Source organism: Sebastes umbrosus, chromosome 5 (genome assembly GCF_015220745.1).
Source record: "Sebastes umbrosus isolate fSebUmb1 chromosome 5, fSebUmb1.pri, whole genome shotgun sequence".
NCBI classification, from domain to species: domain Eukaryota; kingdom Metazoa; phylum Chordata; class Actinopteri; order Perciformes; family Sebastidae; genus Sebastes; species Sebastes umbrosus.
Genome location: NC_051273.1, coordinates 8,673,057 through 8,693,041, shown reverse-complemented (window position 1 = coordinate 8,693,041; position 19,985 = coordinate 8,673,057). Strand labels below are relative to the sequence as shown.

General features: G+C 37.5%; 2 protein-coding genes across 27 annotated transcripts in view; one reads left to right on the top strand and one right to left on the bottom strand.

Moving 5' to 3' along the window:
• The first annotated feature begins 615 nt into the window (after positions 1–615).
• usp1 (ubiquitin specific peptidase 1) lies at positions 616–11,613 on the top strand. 4 transcript variants are annotated; one of them, XM_037770968.1, is made up of 9 exons: positions 616–788; positions 1,908–2,116; positions 2,386–2,527; positions 5,291–5,386; positions 5,544–5,710; positions 6,092–6,780; positions 8,163–8,321; positions 8,638–8,839; positions 10,080–11,613. In XM_037770968.1, exons 2-9 carry the CDS (start codon positions 1,962–1,964, stop codon positions 10,861–10,863), a joined length of 2,394 nt encoding a protein of 797 aa, XP_037626896.1. In that variant the 5' UTR covers positions 616–788; positions 1,908–1,961; the 3' UTR covers positions 10,864–11,613. The 4 variants fall into 4 exon arrangements, with proteins under 4 accessions (XP_037626896.1, XP_037626894.1, XP_037626893.1 ...); XM_037770966.1 differs by having other exon boundaries at positions 617–829; positions 5,541–5,710; XM_037770965.1 differs by having other exon boundaries at positions 618–788; positions 5,541–5,710.
• Positions 11,614–11,978: 365 nt separating this feature from the next.
• dock7 (dedicator of cytokinesis 7) overlaps positions 11,979–19,985 on the bottom strand; it is a 63,742-nt gene continuing 55,735 nt past the window's right edge. For 16 of the 23 annotated variants that reach the window (XM_037770940.1, XM_037770943.1, XM_037770947.1 and 13 more), the window contains 8 exons: positions 19,199–19,213; positions 16,644–16,769; positions 16,427–16,516; positions 16,040–16,276; positions 15,621–15,764; positions 15,334–15,440; positions 14,917–15,084; positions 11,979–12,795 (listed from right to left, as the gene is read on the bottom strand). In XM_037770940.1, the coding sequence (XP_037626868.1) occupies positions 12,753–12,795; positions 14,917–15,084; positions 15,334–15,440; positions 15,621–15,764; positions 16,040–16,276; positions 16,427–16,516; positions 16,644–16,769; positions 19,199–19,213 (930 nt within the window). In that variant the 3' untranslated portion in view covers positions 11,979–12,752. Of the gene's footprint in view, positions 12,796–13,095; positions 13,116–14,916; positions 15,085–15,333; positions 15,441–15,620; positions 15,765–16,039; positions 16,277–16,426; positions 16,517–16,643; positions 16,779–19,198; positions 19,214–19,985 lie in introns of all 23 variants that reach the window. The other 7 variants (XM_037770941.1, XM_037770946.1, XM_037770964.1 and 4 more) reach the window with 3 other exon arrangements.

Sequence of the window (19,985 nt, the reverse complement as noted above, 5' to 3'; positions counted from 1 at the left end):
TGTTTGGCACAGCTCTTCGTTTATGTTTTCGCTATGCTTCTTCTGTATGTAAATGTTTTTAATGTTTTCTGCTGTTACTATGTATACTGTCATTTTGAAATAATATTAAAAAAAAAAAAAAGAAAAAAGAAAAAAAGACTACAATAATGGCGTCTGAAACGGGCCTTAAATGGTCCTAAATTACATAGGTGGCTTAATCTATGCCTGAGATCTGGAATGTAACCTTTTCTGGTTATATAATTATACACACGTCTACGCACATTTTACAAGCGTTACGTGTATACGTGTGAAACACGTTTGCTATCAGGGGGTGACCGATATTAGCACATATTTCCCGAATATTCTGAATGTGTGTCGGTTATTCACTCTAACTCGACGCAGCTCGACAAAAGACTACAAAAATGGCTTCTGAAACTGGCCTGAAGGGGTCCTAAATTAAATAGGTGGCTTAATCTAAGCCTGAGATCTGGAATTATAACTTTTTTTCTGGTTATATAATCATACACACGTCTACGCACATTTATAAGCGTTACGTGTATACGTGTGAAATACGTTAGATATCAGTGGGTGACCGTTATTATGACATTTCCCCCGAATATTCTGATGTCGTGTCGGTGTTTCACAGGCAGAGTAGTCCGACACTGGGGTCTTGCATCAGGGGAAAAAGCGCCAACTTCTGCTGCTGCTGCTGCTGGCTGCACCGTCTGAACCGAACACTGTAAACATCTCTTATTAGACTGGATACACCGTGAAATACATTACACTTCAACCTGGAATGACTCGTTCAGGTGAGAGGAACAACGCTGCAGACACTGTGGGGAGTTTCACAGTTAGTTAACTAGTTTTGTTGTTAAGTGAACTATTAGAAACGTCGTGTTTTCTCCTACCACTTCTTCACCACACACCGTTTGACCCACATTTGTCGCTGTGTTGTCCTGCAAAGTTCAGTTTAATGTGCGCTACGTCCAAGCTAATACCTAACGTTACTAAGACAACGGTTACTAACGTTAATCAGACAACGGTTGCTAACCTTAACGGCTCTATTTCAAACGTTAATCAGACAACGGTTGTTAATGTTAATCAGACAACGGTTGCTCACGTTAACGGCTCTATTTCACACGTTAATCAAACAGCAGTTGTTAATGTTAACGGCTCTATTTCACACGTTAATCAAACAGCAGTTGCTAATGTTAACGGCTCTATTTCACACGTTAATCAAACAGCAGTTGCTAATGTTAACGGCTCTATTTCACACGTTAATCAAACAGCAGTTGCTAATGTTAACGGCTCTATTTCAAACGTTAATCAAACAGCAATTGCTAATGTTAACGGCTCTATTTCAAACGTTAATCAGACAGCGGTTGCTAATGTTAACGGCTCTATTTCACACGTTAATCAGACAGCGGTTGCTAATGTTAACGGCTCTATTTCAAACGTTAATCAGACAGCGGTTGTTAATGTTAATCAGACAACGGTTGCTAACGTTAACGGCTCTATTTCAAACGTTAATCAGACTGCAGTTGCTAATGTTAACGGCTCTATTTCAAATGTTAATCAGACAACGGTTGCTAATGTTAACGGTTACTGTTGCTAACGTTACCGGCTCTATTTCAACCGTTGAATGTGGGCACATGGTGATAAGAGAGAGGAAGCAGTAAGTCAGTTAGCGTTAGCCAACTGGCTAACATATGTTACATAATCCGTTGTTCAGTCGGTTAACCGGGTTGGACTTTTGTGAACCAGAGGCTGTCTACAGTCATTTTATTATCTAACGTTAAGCTTAGTTTGGTTGCAGTTCCATTAACTGCGTAGTGGATCACGTTTACTGCGTAGCTATACTTTCGTTATCGTTGAGTTCCTGATGGCGCCCACTGAAATGTTATTTCTGTGTTTCCTTTTCTAACCAGTGAGGTGCGCTGTTGCATCGTCAATCTTCTGAGGTAACGTTACCAGGATTAAAGATGCCAGGTCTGCAGGGTGAACATGTTGTTTCGAGCCCCGTCAAGAGGAGTAAACTGTCTCTGAAGTTCCTCCAGAAGAAGGAAACTAAACGGGCTCTGGATTTCTCTGAACCTCAAGCAGATGAGCCCAAAGCTGTTGTGGAGCCTGAGGCGAGGTAGGTCTCTGCTGTCAATGTGGGATTCATTTGGGGGTCATACAAAGTTCAAAACACTTCATTATTACCCTACTTTGTTGAAGAAATGTCGTGTCTGGTTATGCCGTCTGTTACTCCTTACATGCCAGCCAGTTATCACACATTTCACACAACTTCAATCATACCATTGTGCTATTTTCAGAATTCAGAAATAATCAAACAAGTAACTAGTAGGTGATTGTTTCTGTTTCTTTTTCTTTTGACACTGTGTTTTCTTCTCTACTGTTCAGCAACAGTGATCAGGTGGTTCCTGATCCTCCATGTCCAACCTCGCCTGGCCTTCTCCTGCCATGTGAGAAGAGAGAGGCCGTGGTCCCATTTGTGGGGTTCAACAACTTGGGCAACACCTGCTATTTGAACAGCATCTTACAGGTAGGTCCTCCTCACTAGAGACAGAATAGATATATGTCTTTAACGCTGTTTGACTACAAAATACATGTATATAGATCAGGGCTGTCAATCGATTAAAATATTTAATCGTGATTAATTGCATTAATGTTCATAGTTAAGCGCAATTAATTGCAAATTGCTCATTTTTTATCTGTTCAAAATGTACCTTAAAGGGAGATTTGTCAAGTATTTAATACTGTTATCAACATGGGAGTGGGTAAATATGCTTGCTTTATGCAAATGTATGTATATTTTTATTCTTGTAAATCAATTAACAACACAAAACAAGGACAAATGTTGTCCATAATCCTTCACAGGTACTGCATTTAGCATAACAAAATATGCTTAAATCATAACACGGCAAACGGCTGTCAGTGTGCTGACTTAAGGTCAGAGGTCAAGGGACCCCTTTGAAAATGGCCATGCCAGTTTTTCCTCGCCAAAATTTAGTGAAAATTTGGAGCGTTATTTAGCGTCCTTCGCGACAAGCTAGTATGACATGGTTGGTATCAATGGGTTCCTTAGGTTTTTTTAGTTTCCTATGATGCCAGTATCTTTACTTGCTCTAAACCTGAGCCCGCTATAACCTAAAAATTGCAAGTTGCATTAATGCGTTAATTAGTAGGAAATAAAGTGACCTTCCATGTCACTAAGAATATTGTTGAGTATTGACCCTGTAGACAGAAACACTGAAGTGTTTGGTATGGTGTCACAGTGTCTTGTGTGGCTGATGTTGAAGAGATAAAACCTGTAGATAAGTGGCTGCTCCACAGCATTATGTCTCCTTCTGAGTGTGACGTACTCTGTGTTCAGATCAGATCCTCTCACTGTGGCTTATCTATATTGACAGTGTTTGGTTGTAGAGAGACAGACAGGCACTGGAGGTTTTATCACTCATTCAAGCACTGGTATGATCTCAGCACCTGTTCAAATGAAGTTTCTATAGTTGTTTTATCTCTTGTTTGAAAGAGAGACTTTAGAAAATATGTGTCAGGGCAACTCTTCATTTAGGCCAGTGGTTAGACAATAAGGCAACCTCTTATGCAGTATGGAAGCAGGGAACCTTTTCAGTGTTCACTACTTGTGTTATTATTGTATACTGCATTGATATTGTACAAGGTATCTGCAGTCTTGAAAAAAAAAAAAATCAATTCAGTTTCATCAAAAAAAGGCCTTAGAAGAAGATATTGACAAGTCTTAGTTTCCACTAGTTAAAAAGGTCTAGAATAATTATTTCAGCCTGTTATATGCAGCAACTTTAGTTATAAAATGTTTTTGAATGTGATTCAAGCAAATATTGGCTGGAATATCCCCAGTGTTACTCTTCCAGACCACTTACCCTATATAAAACCCATTTGTGTATTAGTTGTAATTAGTTATTTTTTAAGAGGTTCATTTCATCCATCCATCCAGCCATTCATCTGTCCATGATCTGCTGCTTGTCCAGGTCCAAGTTGTGTTTAAAGATTAATGAATGTTATTATCAAGAATACTGCTGGGAGGCTTGGACAAAAATGCGATATAAATGTCAACCAATTCATTTACTTGGTAAATAATTCAAGGGCCTTTTCACCCTTACTGATTTTCATTGATATGTTTCATGCTTTGGCTGGTATGATTGTGAAACCGGTATTAAATTGCATGACAAAAATGTCTTTAAAAGTTTAAAATTCAACTTTGTGAACTCTGCAGAAACCCTCTTGTAATCTCCCGATTTGATACTATCACGATACTTGGGTGCCGATTTGATATGTATTGCAATTTTTAACTATTGCAATTCAATATTATGATTTATTACGATTTTTGTTAACTTTAAAACATGGGAAAACGTTGAATCATACACTTCTAGTCATACACTATTTGCTTTGGAAAATCTCTAAATTGATATGATAAAAATGCTTGATTTTGTGTCTGTATGTAGTCACAGATATCAATCATTGTCAGGAATTATTACATTTTTTCCAGCAACCCAAAAATCAAAGACTTTTAACTCACAAATGAATGTCATTTTCTTTTTACTTTTAACATGTTTTATACTTCTGGAGAATATAATTTAATCAATCTTTTTCCATGTATGTAGTATTTGTATATACAGTTTCCCGTTAACATCTTATTTTGAAAACTGGACATAGTCACACGTGTATACTTCCGCTAACTTCCCAAGTCTGTCACTAGCTCTTACCATCAGCTCCGTTCTCTTTATATATCCATGGTCAGCTCGATCAGGTATGGGTGAGTTACAGTTGTAGCGTCGGCCGATTTGACCACAGAGATGCAAGTGACGACTGGCTTGACCGCTCGTTACCGCAATACGATAACGTTACCTTTCCATGACAGAGTTAGCATGCAGCTTTAGCTATGATGTCTATCTCTGCTTTTCCTGTAATGTGTGAAACCCAAAGTGCAGTTTTCTGCATTCTTGTTGCTTTTTTTTTAGTTGAAACGGATATAATGTCACTTTACTCAGACTACAACAATAAAAGCGGTAACTTTCTTTCTACCTCCGCTTAGACTCAAATGAAGCTAATATATAGATTCTGGCATTCAAAAATCTATTTCAACGATGCCTAGGTGAATCGATTTATTTTCCCACCCCTACTTGTTTGTCTTCCATGTGACAACAAGCAGTGACATCCTGCCCAGAAAATTTAATTGAGGAACTATTTTTTGACTTTTCTGTACAGCTGGATTCCTTGTAAAGAAGTTAAAGTAGGATGGCTAATTTCTGTCTGATATCTCCTGCAGGTGCTGTATTACTGCCCAGGGCTCAGAGAAGGCATAAAGAAACTGCACAACCTGTCTATAAGCAAACCTAAGGAAGAAACTGATGAAAGCGAAGAGGTTGGTGCAAACAATGGCTTCAGAAATACATTCATGCATAACGTATTCACTCACCACCACTAATTATTAATTATTATTTGATATATTAGATATACGCTGTAATTCAAAAACTTTTTTATTGTATTAATTCTTTTGTTTGTATTTTATTTGTCAGCAGTCAGAAGCTGTCGCCGAGGCTTTGCCAGCTCAAATGGAGCTCCTTGGGAGCTTCAACAGTCTGATAACATCAGTGGAGCAGCTGCAGTCCAGCTTCCTGTTAAACCCTGAAAGTTTCAGTGAAGGAGAACTCGCTACACCGCCTCGAAAAATACTCAACACACTCAGGTAATGATGTTGTAATTTTGAATTTAATGTGTGCCCAGATGGCTGTGCAAATGATGCATTCATATAGTAAGGTAGCTAATTTCTACCTAAAATAAGGAGTAATGTAGGACAAAACTATGCTTTTTCTGTTAAAGAAAAATCATAAACAAGTTGTTTGTGCGACGGTTCGCTGTATGTTATCCCTTTCTTATTTCTTTTGAGCAAAAGTCAAATCCCCCAGAGAATGGCAGCACATGTTCACATTTTTAAAGCTGAAACAAGCAAATGGTATATTTTGATTTGAGTAGTCCCTTAAACAGTTGATAAATCATTAAGATACGTTTTTTTAATATATGTTTTTGCATCATTAAACTAATTGTGACCACTCTGTGTGTGTTGCAGGCAGCTGAACCCCATGTATGAAGGCTATCTTCAGCATGATGCACAGGAGGTGCTGCAGTGCATCCTGGGATATATCCAAGAGGCTTGTGAGACCATCAGGAAAGACCTGGAGGTGAAGAGGGAGGATGCCGATGAGACTGAGGGTGTCCATTTGGGTTCTAGCAGCTCTGCAACAGAATCCAAAACTCCCACAGAAGAGGACGGCCAAGTCAGTGGCAAGAGAAAGAGCGACACTGAAGTGGGAAATGCCAAAAAGAAGCCCAAATCTGTCAAGAGTGAGAAATCTGATGCAGAGGATAACAAACCCTTCACTCGCTCCAAAAGGAAGTCCTCGAGTGACATCACGATAGAAAGCACCCGAGACAAAGAGGAGGAGGCAAAGGATGAAGGGAAACTAAATGGGGCGGAGGAAAAAGGGAGCGACGGTGAGGGGAAAAGTGAAAAGGCATCTAAAGAGGCAGATGGGAAAAAAAAGAAGAGGTCTAGGCTGAGCTGGCTGAGGCCTTCTGGGAAACAACCAAGTATTTTCTCCAAGTTCCTCAGCGTGGGGAAGATCAGCTCTGCAAAGAATCAAAACAAACCAGTGCAGGAGAACGAGCCGACCGACGACCAAAGTCTGAATGAGAAGACCAGCGAGGAGAAATCACCGCAAAGCGTGGCTGAAGACAAGAAAGCAGTAAAACTTCAAGGTATGAGATTATTATTGTAAGAGGAATGGGTGTTGATTTAATATGAGGGATCTATTTTCCCAGGTGCAGGAAATGATTGAGTAAGGGTGTAAATCACTAGTTTCATCACGATATTATATTGATTCTTTGGCCAACGATACGATATTTGCCAATATCACAAAGTATGCCACGATACGATTTTGATTTGATTCAATTCAGGGGCCTGCGATCGATATCGATATGAGACGATATCATATGTCTGTTTAACACACAATCCGTTAGATTTATATCGGCTCACAAAAAGCAACCAAAATATGATTCGACAATTTTATTTCTGGGCTCTTCCAGGCATTTAAATAAGAAACAATCCGCGACCCCTAACGGGATAAGCGGTTGCAGATGGATGGATGGATGGACAATCTGTTCTTTTTAATAGAAAGTCAAAAAATCGACCTCCTGTTGTTGCATGTCTGGTTGCTGGTCAATGCTGGTGAGCGGCTTGTCAATAAAATGAGAATAGCTACTCCACCTTAAAGGTCAGCCCACCTTAAGTGAGTCTGAGCTGTAGTTGTTGCTAACTTTGGGGCTAACCCCCTACACTTTAACCAGCAGGTAGCAAGCAAGACACAGAAACTTGGCTTAGGTTTTGATGAGCTGCAGAATTTATTCACCAACAAATGAAGTGTAACTAACACACACTGCACTGCTGGCTTCACAGCTATTACGTTACTGCTTCTCACCATCACACACACGCTCCCCCTACTCTCTCTCTCGGCCGACTGGACACTCGCTAAAGTTACGCCACTAGCACTATTTGGGATTATAGGAATGAGGTGCACTTGGACGGAAATGGTGAAACAAACGTGCCATGGGAATTTCAAAATAAAGGTGCATCTTAAAGATGATTATATGCATCGATGTTTTCACTTTGCATCTATGTTATTAGATCGTTGATCATTCAATTGATACAACAATCCAGATCGATGGATCGTTATACCCCTATCATTAAGTAGAATTGATAAATATCAAACTCATAAAGTGACAGGTTGGCAACTGATGAAAAATTGAGAATTAAAAGCTCATAGTGATTTCAGAGATTTGCTTATTTACTTTTCATTCGAGAGGAAATTAGTTTTCACAGCCTCTACATTAAGCCTTTAAGAACAAAGTGTGCAAATGTGATTTAGCCGAGTTATTATATTTTAATTATCTATGGGGCTTCAAATAACTTTACAGATTATATTGTTTTTTAGTGTTTCTCTTTTAATGGTTTATTTCATTTTAAAAGCAGCTTTCAAACACTTGGAAAAGAGAATAAAAGATTAAGAAGGGAAGGTCACTGAATTTAACCTCTGCCCTTCGACTTCAGACATTAAATAACACTTTGTTTCTGTTCTATCCAGAGGGCCTGGACCTGATGGAGCATTTGTTCCAGGGCCGACTGGTTCTGAGGACTCGCTGTCTGGAGTGTGAGAGCTTCACAGAGAGGAGAGAAGACTTCCAGGACATCAGTGTCCCGGTGCTCGATGACGAACCCAGCAGCCCAGACGACCTCTCTGAGGGTGAGGACTTTCACTTTTAAATACCATTAATACTACAACTCTTTGCACCCGGTCAAAAAAGAAGTCCCCGTGCCGTAATTCATTGACAGCTCAAAGCATGGGTTGTGGTGAACAATGTGGGTAATGTGGATAATCATTTAAAATGATTGCACCCTGCGAACATATTTATGAAGTTTTTTTATTACAATGTCACCCTCCGCCAAATAAAATTGGAAGGCAGACGTCTCTGTACACCCTTCCTCTTTCTTCCAGACCACAATGCAGACAAAAACAACAACAACATAATTAATACCTGATGTCCTCTCTCTCTTCCCAGTTTCTCCTGACCCCAAACCAGAGCTGAAGACTCTGAAATGGGCCATCGCCCAGTTTGCTTCAGTGGAGCGCATCGTTGGGGAGGACAAATACTTCTGTGAGACGTGTCATCATTACACAGAGGCTGAGAGAAGTCTACTGTTTGACAAAACTCCTGAAGTGATCACCATTCACCTGAAGCGCTTCTCTGCCAACAGTTTAGAGTGAGTTGATTTATTCATGTTCATTTCAGTCAGTTTCCTGTCTTCTTATATCTTTCAGTATTTTCTTCCAAATTATTGTAGATTAACCTCTGTCCTGCATTGCTCTTATGATAATGAGTATAGACATATGTCAGTTAGGGGAGATAGCAGGGCGGCAGTAATACTATACTATGACTTTTTTTTTACATTGGCTTACTATATTGTGTTATGGCTTGGTTACTACTGTTTACTTTTTTCGACATACTAAACTACAACCTTTTTTTTATTTTCTAAATACAATTTACTTTTTATGACTTTCTTCAAATACTATACTATGACTTTTTTTTCGACATACTATACTGACTTTAAAAAAATTTCGACATACTACTATGACGTTTACATTTTTTTCGACATTCTATACTATGACTTTTTAAATTTTTTCGACATACTATACTATGACTTGTATTTTCTTGACATTTTTATGGTATTATATTGTTTTTTTGTTACTTTTTTGGACATACTATACCAGGACTTTTTTTGTTATTTTCAAAATACAATACTATGACCTTTTTATGACTTTTTTCGACATACTCTATTCCGATTTTTTTGCAATACTATACTGTGACTTTTTTTTTTTTTTTTTTACATACGACTTTTTTAAATTTTTCAACATACTATACTATGATTTTTTTTTTTGTATTATTATTTCTTCGGCACACTATACTATGGCTTTTATAAAAAAAAATTACACTTTTTTTTCCGACATAGTATACTGTGACTTTTATTTTTTCGACTTACTACACTTTGACTTGTTTGAATCTTTTTTGACATTCTTGTATCAAATTTTATCCGACATGCTATACAATGACTTTTTTAATTTTTTTTGACATACTACACTTACAACTTACTACTCTGACTTCTTTTCGACAAACTCTATGACTTTTTTTTACATTTTTATGGCTTACTATGTTGTTGTTTTTTTACTTTTTTGGACATACTATACTAGGACCTTTTTTTGTTGACTTCGAAATACAATACTATGACTTTTTAGGAAATTTTTCGACATACTATACTATAACCTTTTTTTTAAATTTTTTCGACATATTAAAGTGACTTTTTCATTTAATTGACATACTAAAGTATGACTTTTCTTTTGACATACTATACTATGAGGTTTTTTATTTTTTTCGATGTACTATGACATGTGTTATTCATTCCTCTCACAGATATTAACTTGTCTCCCTGTTTCTTTTCCCCCCAGCTTGGATCCATATGCAGGTCTATCTAAAGTGAACACTCCGTTGCAGACCCCTTTGACCTTATCCCTGGAAGAGTGGTGCACCCGGCCCTCATCCACGAAGGGTCAACGCTATCAGCTGTTTGCCGTGGTCATGCACAGTGGCGTCACCATCAGCAGCGGCCATTACACCGCCTATGTCCGCATGTCTGATCTGAAAGATGTGAAGCTCTGGATGCGGAAAAGAAAAGAAACAGAGGAGGAAGAGGAGAAGGAAATAAAAGAGGAAACGCGGGTGAAAGACGAGGTGCTGGATTATGATGATGGAGAGGTGTCTTTCAGCCTGAATGCAAGGGGACAGAGAGGTGCAAGTTTGGCTAGTAGTAAAACGGGAGGAAAGAAGTCGTCAGAGGGGGCTGTTGGACTCTTGGGGGGCCAAAGGAGTCTGTCAAGTTGTGACCTCGGGAGCAGCGGCAAACACACAGAAAAAGCAGCCAGCAGTGGATCAACGGAGAGATCCAAACGGAGGAAACCCGTCAACAGCCAGGGACAAAATACTGAAGCAGGACTTAAGGAGGATAGAGTAGGAGAGGAGGCGTCAACGTCTTCCTGTGGCGGAGTGGAGGCCACAGAGCAGCAGGCTTTGAGCAACCTCATGGAATATGAGGGCAAATGGATGCTGTTTGATGACTCGGAGGTGCGTTTGTTCGAGGAGGAGGAGTTCCTGCGAGCCTGCTCTCCTGAGACATCGTCCTCATCGACACCTTACCTGTTGTTCTACAGATTGATGCATGAACCTGGACACTAACATGAACACAAGGGGGGGTTTTGCCAGATGGGTTTTTTTGGCAGCAGAGCACCCAGACAAAGTACAGTTGTATTTTGAAATACAACACAGTGCCAACATACTGTGGCTGCCATATTAGCACCTGAACTGAAGATATGTTTCTCAGAGCAAACATCCGCGTGGACTCTCACCTCAGATGTCCATGAGCCAATTCAGGTTCAAAAGTCATATTGTAGAAATACTCAGACAAATGGGGATTTCATTTTCTACGTGCCATGATTACTTTAGCCTTTTTTTTGGGGGGGGAGGGGTCTCGTCTCTGTTAAGTACAGTGACCTGTTTATTGTTTTTTGCTCTGTACTATTATTTCTTGTACACTGGCTTTACTTTTTCTGTCTTTTAACATGTTCCATTTTCTCAATTATTGAGTTTGTACGATTCCTTCTTGCAAATTGGAAAAGCACTTTTGAAGTAAAATTTAATAAGTAAAAATGCAAAATGTTGGAGAATGTCTTTTTCTAGCTGAATACTTTTCTAAAATCAATTTGCATTTACAAAAGCCTGTGTATATTTGGAATAGACTATTCAATTAAAAGCCAAGATATGGGCCAAATATCCTTTCCATTTGCAATGCAATACTTAATATGATTCATGATTTTCTGCAGTATTTCTATAGTTTAAGAAAAGACTTTTGTATTCATTGGATTGGATAATTAATATTGCATAGCTTTGTGTGAAAAATATGGTCATTAAAATATTCAGTAACGGTAACATTGGTCGTCTCAGGTTCTACAGCGTTTATAATTCCAATCATAGTTTCAGGAATCGAATGAGTTAATAGCTTAGTGATTAATACCCATTATGGGCCATATTCAGTTATTACATTATATATCATATATACATGGGAAAGGTTACAAATCAGGTTTAATATGTCTCAATACGTGTGTTGTCTCATTTACACTGTACCTCATTCCAGCTGCAACTATTTTAATCTTGCCAGGTTCTTTCTATAAGCAATAAAGTTTTTACCTTCATCTGGCGATACTCTTATTCACATCTCCAACATAACATTAATCCTACACAAACACAAAAAATAACACATTAGGAGGCAAGAAGATTACCAGCATCCACCCAACTGAACATTAAAATATTTATTTAGTAAAATATTTAAAATAAACAAAACAAAACTACATAAAATTATACAAGGATGTTTAAAGTACCTAACTTTACAACATTCTTTCAAATAAAAATCATATTAAAGCATCATGATAAATAATGGTACCATTTTTTGCATGTTTTCCTTTTTTCCTTCCCCCCCGTTTTGAATTACATAAACTTTCAAGTTGTAAAATGCATTGCTACACCGTAATAAAAAAGTGCACACATGAAATTGAATACAGATCTTTGACACAGTACATAATTAAATAGACACCTTGACTTTTAAAATCTCACCTTTTCTGCAGAAGAAAAAATGTTTTTGGCACTTAACCAATAAAGGGATCTCAGAGCGTTCTTCATATTCAGTGGCTTGTTAGTTTACATCCAGCAGATTCTGTTGGTTTGAAAAGTGGAGGCTGACATTATTAGTATTTTGCTAGTGGTTGCATCATAGGGACAAATATAAAGACTTGTCCCCTTGTGTGACAAATGTTCAGCACAGGAAAAATTCTAAATGCCAAGGTATCTCTTTAATCTTTAAGATCCACTTGTCCATCCCTCTGATTGTGTAACAGTTTGTCTGTAAACAAATTAAGACACTGGAATGACGTACCAAGCTCCAACACTTTTAGCCTTTCTTGTAACACAATCTCCGAAACACTGACCAACCTTCAAGACACTCCTATTTACACTCGAGAATAAATTAATATTGCAATTTCTGTTATGTGTGTGTGCGTGTGTATTCTTCATCTTCAAATGTCAAGCTTGCGAAGACTCATTCTGCTGAAGGAATCTCTGGAAATAAGAAAAAAAAAAAACATGTTTTGATTTAGACTGACAGAAATATTATCAGATTTTTTAACTGAACAAGAAAGTGATTTGGGACTGGACTTCCAGCCAAATGATTTTAGCATCGTGTAGTTTGGTTTGTCTGCTATTTCAATTCCCCTTTTTAAAAAAAAAAGAAATCTATCTTGTAAGAATAGCAAGACTGCAAAGCTGGGAGGACTAAATTGTCCTTACATAATAGCACAAACACACGACATAGAAACTCAAAACAGCATCATAACATGTAGTCTGAAAGTCCCAAACTACCTTGTCAAGCTGTCCGTTTGCTGCATGATTTTTACAGAAGCAAAAACAATGGCTCATTTAATTTCACATTGAAAACATATTACAGGGCATATGAAGGAAACCTGAAGTTCAATTTAATATATTTTAATCGGGGATCTATTGTCATAAACTGAATATAATATTCATAACTATGCATACATTTGAAATAAAAAAGTCAGCATAGTATGTCAAAAAAAAATTTAAGTATGTCGAAAAAATAAAAAGTTGTAATATAGTATGTCGAAAAAGTAAAAAAAAGTAATAGTATAGTATGTCGGAAAAATAAAAAAAGTCGAAGTATAGTATGTCGAAAAAATAAAAAGTTATAATATAGTATGTCGAAAATTTAAAAAAGTCATAATATAGTACGTCAAGAAAAAAAAGTCATAATATAGTACGTCAAGAAAAAAAAAGTCAGATTATAGTACGTTGAAAAAAAAAAAGTCATTGTATAGTTCGTTGAAAAAAAAAAGTCTATAATATGTCAAAAAAAAAAAAAGTCATAATATAGTATGTCGGGAAAAAAAAGTCATAGTATAGTTCGTCGAAAAAAAATAAAAAGTCATAATATAGTATGTCGAAAAAATAAAAAGTCATAATATAGTATGTCGAAAAAAAAAGTCAGATTATAGTACGTTGAAAAAAAAAAAGTCATTGTATAGTCCGTCGAAAAAAAAAAAAAAAGTCATAGTATAGCTCGTCGGAAAAAAAAAAGTCATTGTATAGTTCGTCAAAAAAAAAAAAAAAAAATCATAGTATAGCTCGTCGAAAAAAAAAAAAAGTCATCGTATAGTATGTCGAAAAAAAAAAAGTCATAATATAGTATGTCGAAAAAATAAAGTCAGATTATAGTACGTTGAAAAAAAAAAAAGTCATTGTATAGTATGTTGAAAAAATAAAAAGTCATAATATAGTATGTCGAAAAAATAAAAAGTCATAATATAGTATGTCGAAAAAATAAAGTCATAATATAGTATGTCGAAAAAGTAAAAAAAGGTCAAAGTATAGTACGTCGAAAAAAAAAAAAAAGTCATAATATAGTATGTCGAAAAAAAAAAAAGTCAGATTATAGTACGTTGAAAAAAAATAAAAAGTCATTGTATAGTATGTTGAAAAAATAAAAAGTCATAATATAGTATGTCGAAAAAATAAAAAGTCATAATATAGTATGTCGAAAAAATAAAGTCATAATATAGTATGTCGAAAAAGTAAAAAAAGGTCAAAGTATAGTACGTATAAAAAAAAAAAAAAAGTCATAATATAGTATGTCGAAAAAAAAAAGTCAGATAATAGTACGTTGAAAAAAAAAAAAGTCATTGTATAGTCCGTTGAAAAAAAAAAAGTCATAGTATAGTTCGTCGAAAAAAAAAAAAAAGTCATAGTATAGCTCGTCGAAAAAAAAAAAAAGTCATAGTATAGCTCGTCGAAAAAAAAAAGTCATAGTATAGCTCGTCGAAAAAAAAAAAAAAGTCATAGTATAGTACGTCGAAAAAAAAAAAAAAAGTCAGTATAGTATGTCGAAAAAAAAAAGTCAGATTATAGTACGTCGAAAAAAAAAAAAGTCATTGTATAGTTAGTCGAAAAAAAAAAAAAAAAGTCATAATATAGTATGTCAAAAAAATTAAAAACTCAATAGTGTGTCGAAAAAAAATAACTCAGAAAATGGCGTTAAAGACTTTTTAAGGGCCTGAATTTTTTGCTTAATTGATTTATCAACATTAAATACTTTGTAAGACCCTGCGGACACTCTGTTTGTGTGAAAGTACATACTGTAATACAAACAGTGCACCTGTTCAGCCCTACCTGTGTGAGTTGACCTGCAGTACAGGTTTATAAAGCTGTGGGATCTTTCTGTTGATGAGGGGCTGCAGCGCCTCCTTCAGCCGGTGATAGTTCCTCTCCAGCTCCCTCTGGTACTCTTTCTGGTCTGGACCAATCAGGCTCTTATTCTTACGCAGGGCATCTTCACACCTTTGGCAGAGAAAATGCTGGCATGTAGGTTCTGTACGACACGGCCATTTTTGATAGGGGCAAAAGCTAGATGCCAAAAAACGCTTGCTACTGTAGATGGAGAATCTTTGCTTTGCTCATTGTTTTGTAACAAGGCTTATTAAGGCATCTGGTCATGTTAAAATTGTCATCTATAATCATAGTTCCAACGTTAACTTTTCAGCAAACTGGCGAAACGGTTCTATGTGATTCATCATCCACAGTCCATACCTCTTTGTGAAGTCTTTGAAGCAGAGCCGTAGCTTATTGTGGTGTCTGTACAGCTTTGGGTCACTGGGAATCTCTGACAGGAATACCTGAGCCACCTCCAGAGGACCCTGAGGAAAACCGATAACATGATTATTCATCTACAACTTTACTTATCCTGAGAAATTCCTCTAATAATACTTTCTTCTTTTTTCGTATGATCTTCTTTCTTCTAAAGCATCTTGCCCGAATGTACCAATGCAAACAAATTTGTTATCAAATATATACCTGACATCTTCAATTTATTTTACCTGGTTGACAGTTGTGCCCACCGACCCCTGTAGGACCATCTGCAGCATCTTTGCATCAGATGGGTCCTGGTGGGTAGCAAAGGCCAGCTCCTGAGTCTTCTTCTGCATGTCCTCTATTGCCACCTCAATGGGTGTGGAGATAATCTAGAAAGCGAGGAAGAGTCTGCGGTTTTAGTGATCAGGGCGCACAACCAGAGTTGGATAAAACAGCTCCCTTTTAGAACCACCTAATCTCCAGAATATCATCCTTCCACAGGCGGTGATAAGATAGAATTATGTTTTTTTGCACTATTAATAAAAAAATGTAAATCTTTATTAATGGTTTGGTTGGCTGTCTGAGAAGAAATCAAGAGAAACTAAAAACAGGTACATAAAAGAAATGCTGACCTGCAGAAAACTGGGTTATAGTGTTCACTCACCTCCTCTTTGTGGATGATGTTGATGCGTGTCTTGATGTAAGGGAAGGCGTGAGAGGTGGTGAGGATGGTCTTGCGTTTGTACTGTTCGTGCAGGTCCCCGTGGGCACGTCCGTCCAGAGTGAAGGGCGTGCAGTAGACGAAACGTCGCAAGTTGTAGTTCTTGTCAAAGTAAGTGATGCGGTCCTTCATCTCGTACGTGTCGAAGTACGGCTCCACGTATGTGATCTGGATGAAGGCCTGCGGAAATAAACACCATCAGATTATTGACTGGTTAAGTTTTCAGACTGTGTTCCCCTCTGTTAAAGATGGATTCTCAGACTAAAAGTTTGGACTGTATTCACAAACCCCAAACACGTGTGAATGTACACTATGCCTAACGACACCGACCTTATTTGGGTCCAACTTGCACTTGTCCACTGGGTTGGAGTCCTTAATGACTTCTACCTGCTCCTCTCCAAATCGCTCCCCATAGAAACCCTGAGAAGAAACGCAACACAGAGCCTCGTTAGTTCTTAGCAGAAGTACTAAAAGCACACATGGCAAAGAAGAAATTGAAATATCACGGTATTACAGGAGAATGGAGAGGCTTCATGGTGGTATTTACCTCTAGCCTGTGAGAGATTTCCGCCAGCTTTGTGATGGCAGGCTCTTTGTAAACAAACTCCTGCTCGTCTAAGTCGCCGAATTTAGAACCGTAAATTCCGACTCTGAAGTACGTACCAAACATCCTCTTTCCGTCCTGCGAGCAGAGGGAGATAGATGTTAGCGCTGAGCAAGAATAGGAATTCAATTTATATAAGAACGTGTTTATTTCGCTTCAGACTGTCAAAATTAAAAAATTAGATGTATAAGACATTGTCCAACTCTCACAACGGTGAGCTTTTTATGCTGATCACTGTTGGTACATATCGTAATTAACTGTGGACCAGTAAGAATTTGCAACCAAATGATGGCTCTTATTTTGCTTTATATTCTGATGAGGAGTCCATCAGTTCACAGGTGTAAAGAAAGGGAAAAAGGTTGTAGTTCAGAGAAATGACAGCTAAGGAGTTTCATCATCTACACAGCAATCTGCAAACATATCTCTAACATTGTAAAACTTGAAGTAAAAGCATTTTCTCATGTTATAAGTGAACTTTGTGCAAATTTGTTGCAGACTACACAAGTGTATATAAGTGGTTTCTATGGATGCCAGTGTCCGATAGACAGCAACCCGAGAGGAGGACAGCAACCTCCAGATTATCATCCACACATGTAGTCAATGTAAACACAGTCACACAGTAATAAGCAGGTATGACATATTTGCATCCACTCCATTTTTTAAGAGCTTTTTCAACAACTTTTCCACCTCTAAATTGTATAGTAGGATAGGCAGGTGCAGTGTTTCACCTCAGGGAAAAAGGTTGACAAGAATCAACAACCTCTTTTAAGATATCACTTTACCAGTCAGCAGAATATTCATGTCACGAACAAGTCTAATAGATACTCCTAAATAAGAATATTGTTCAATAAATTGTAATCAACTTCAGCTCTGACTTCCTTCTTTTTGCCCAGCATGTTGCTAAAAGATAGCATAAATCAGCCACAAGAGTAATGAGCAGAGAACAAAAGAAACCTTGAGAAAAGAGTCTCTGCAGAACAAAAATGACCATTCAAACTGATGCCTAAACTCAACCAATCTGTGATGTTCGGTGGCGGGAAAATGGCCATCAAATCCAGAAACTCAGAATTTTGTTCTGCACAAACATCCGGAGAGCAACTTCACATTTAAGTGCATACTTAAAGTTATAAAGCACAGCAGGTCTGATACAGGTGTGAGTGAACAAGTGTGTCTAACAAGAGAAAGGGAGAAGCTGTGGACAAGTTGCACAGGTTGGCATTTGACTTCTAGTAAAAGATAATTTAATAAACCCTCTTGGTAACTGCAATGTCGAGGCAAATCTTAAAGTCTTGTGTTTCTACTACAACTGCTCATTCAAAAACAAAATTAAAGAGGCCCTGAAAACAAAGGAACTTACCAAAAGACACAATTAAGTAAAGTGGGAAGGAAGGGTCGGCAACCAGGGAAATCAAAAGGGAGAAAACAGAACAAATTTTAATGAGGATTGGGTTCCTCCAGAGAATTTCAAAAAACAACACAAACTGACACACAACAGCAAAAATATCTCCATTGATTTTGAGAAAGCACAAAAAGTCATTGTGGAGGATCCAGACCATGCAAAGGCAGACAGTTATGAAGAAAAAAAAAGGAAAAATAAAGTGAGAAAATAAAGATCCACAACTGTCAGAAAAACACAACATGCACTCTCAGTGCATTTCCAAAAGGAACACAGAGTGCTCCGTTCATTTCATGCAACAAACCATGAAAACTCAGGTTAATACTGTTAACACAAGAACAGAATGGATGAAAAGAAAAAAAAAAAAAATCAGGGGTCGATTTAGTTTGAACTATTAAAAGAAAGGGCAAGAATAAGAACTAATCAAAATCAAAAGGGATAAATCAAGTAATCCTGAGATTACTGTGAGTTGAGCCCTCTTGGAAAAAAAACCTGACTGCCTCCAGGTTCGACTCGATGCAGGTCGGCACCACTTTGTGTTTTAAACGGCTCATTTCAATGTGTGTGGGAAGAATGACCATAGGCTAGAGCAGCTGGGCTAACAGATACCCTTCGCGTAAAAACAGTGCACTGAAATCGAGCCCTGTGGTTGAAGATGAGATGAAGTGTGACAGCAGATGGTGTCAGTCAATGAGTGTGTTCTGACTGACGCACCAGCAGACAGACAGATGAAGATGAAGACGGGGAGAGTGCGGTATTGTGCAGGTGATAGAGACTTGAGTCACACACTGTGGCTCCCATGCACAGCCTGCCAACACGGTCACGTTATCAAAACAAAGCTCCTCTTGCACATGAAGAGGAGGAAGGAGAGAGGAAAACGATGAGGGTGTTGCTGCTTATACAGCAAGTGTCCCTTAGCGGGGTGGGGGGGGGCAGACAGTTGACATTGTCTGCAGATGTTAATGGATTGGCTGTATGTAACAAAGCAAAGAGAGCAACAGAATGCCCACGGCTAGCAAATAAAAAAGATGAGTAAATAAAAAATAATACGAAAAGATAAACAACACGAGCAGGGCCAAGCAGGAACCGTTTAGCCACCTACCTCCCAGCCAGTACTCTGTGTGACAAAGAGAATACAGGACAAGTGAACGACAACACACAAACACCCTCCCACAACTGACCTCCGACAAAAATACAAAAAAACATATCCTTATATTAGGGCTGGGCGATATGGCCAAAATGTATCACGAGGTTAAGGGTCATTTCATATCTTGATAACAATATATAATCACGATATAGCAGGTTTTCTGGTAATTCAATAAATAAATAGTCTATATTTTCGTATACTCCTGTGACAATTAAATACTTGACAAATGAAAAGTACTGAGTATTTTCTCATTTAAGAACTTGAGTGCAAAATGAACATAACAGTTTTAAGTGAAATTATAGAGAAGAAATAAATATAAGCCTAGCCTATATGGCAATAAAAAACATATAGAAAAATACATACAATAGATATTTTGATATAATTTTGATGATACATATTATCATATTGTCCAGCCCTACCTTATAATGAAGGATAATTTCAATTTAAGTACATTTTTAGTATGATAAAGAATAATTTTCTGTCACAAAAAAGCGTTTTGTCTTTGTGAGATCAGTTGCTCTGCACACCAGACGACTGTGACTTTGCCCACACCGTTAACTTGACATCCTCATTTTGAGTCACACAACTGGCCTTTAAGAAAAACCACAACAGGAGTCTCTTCCCACCTCATGCATCCAGTTTCATACTTCCCAAATATAATAAAGCATGCAAGGTATCTGACAAATTATATATATATATATAAAAAACACACTGGAAATAAAATGCCAAATAATAAAACATG

Coding starts and splice junctions, on each gene's coding strand:
- usp1 (XM_037770966.1), top strand. CDS start 1,962: ATGCCAGGTCTGCAGGGTGAACATGTTGTTTCGAGCCCCGTCAAGAGG. Junction 5,711..6,091: donor AAAATACTCAACACACTCAG/GTAATGATGTTG, acceptor TGTGTGTTGCAG/GCAGCTGAACCCCATGTATG. Junction 8,840..10,079: donor TTCTCTGCCAACAGTTTAGA/GTGAGTTGATTT, acceptor TTTTCCCCCCAG/CTTGGATCCATATGCAGGTC.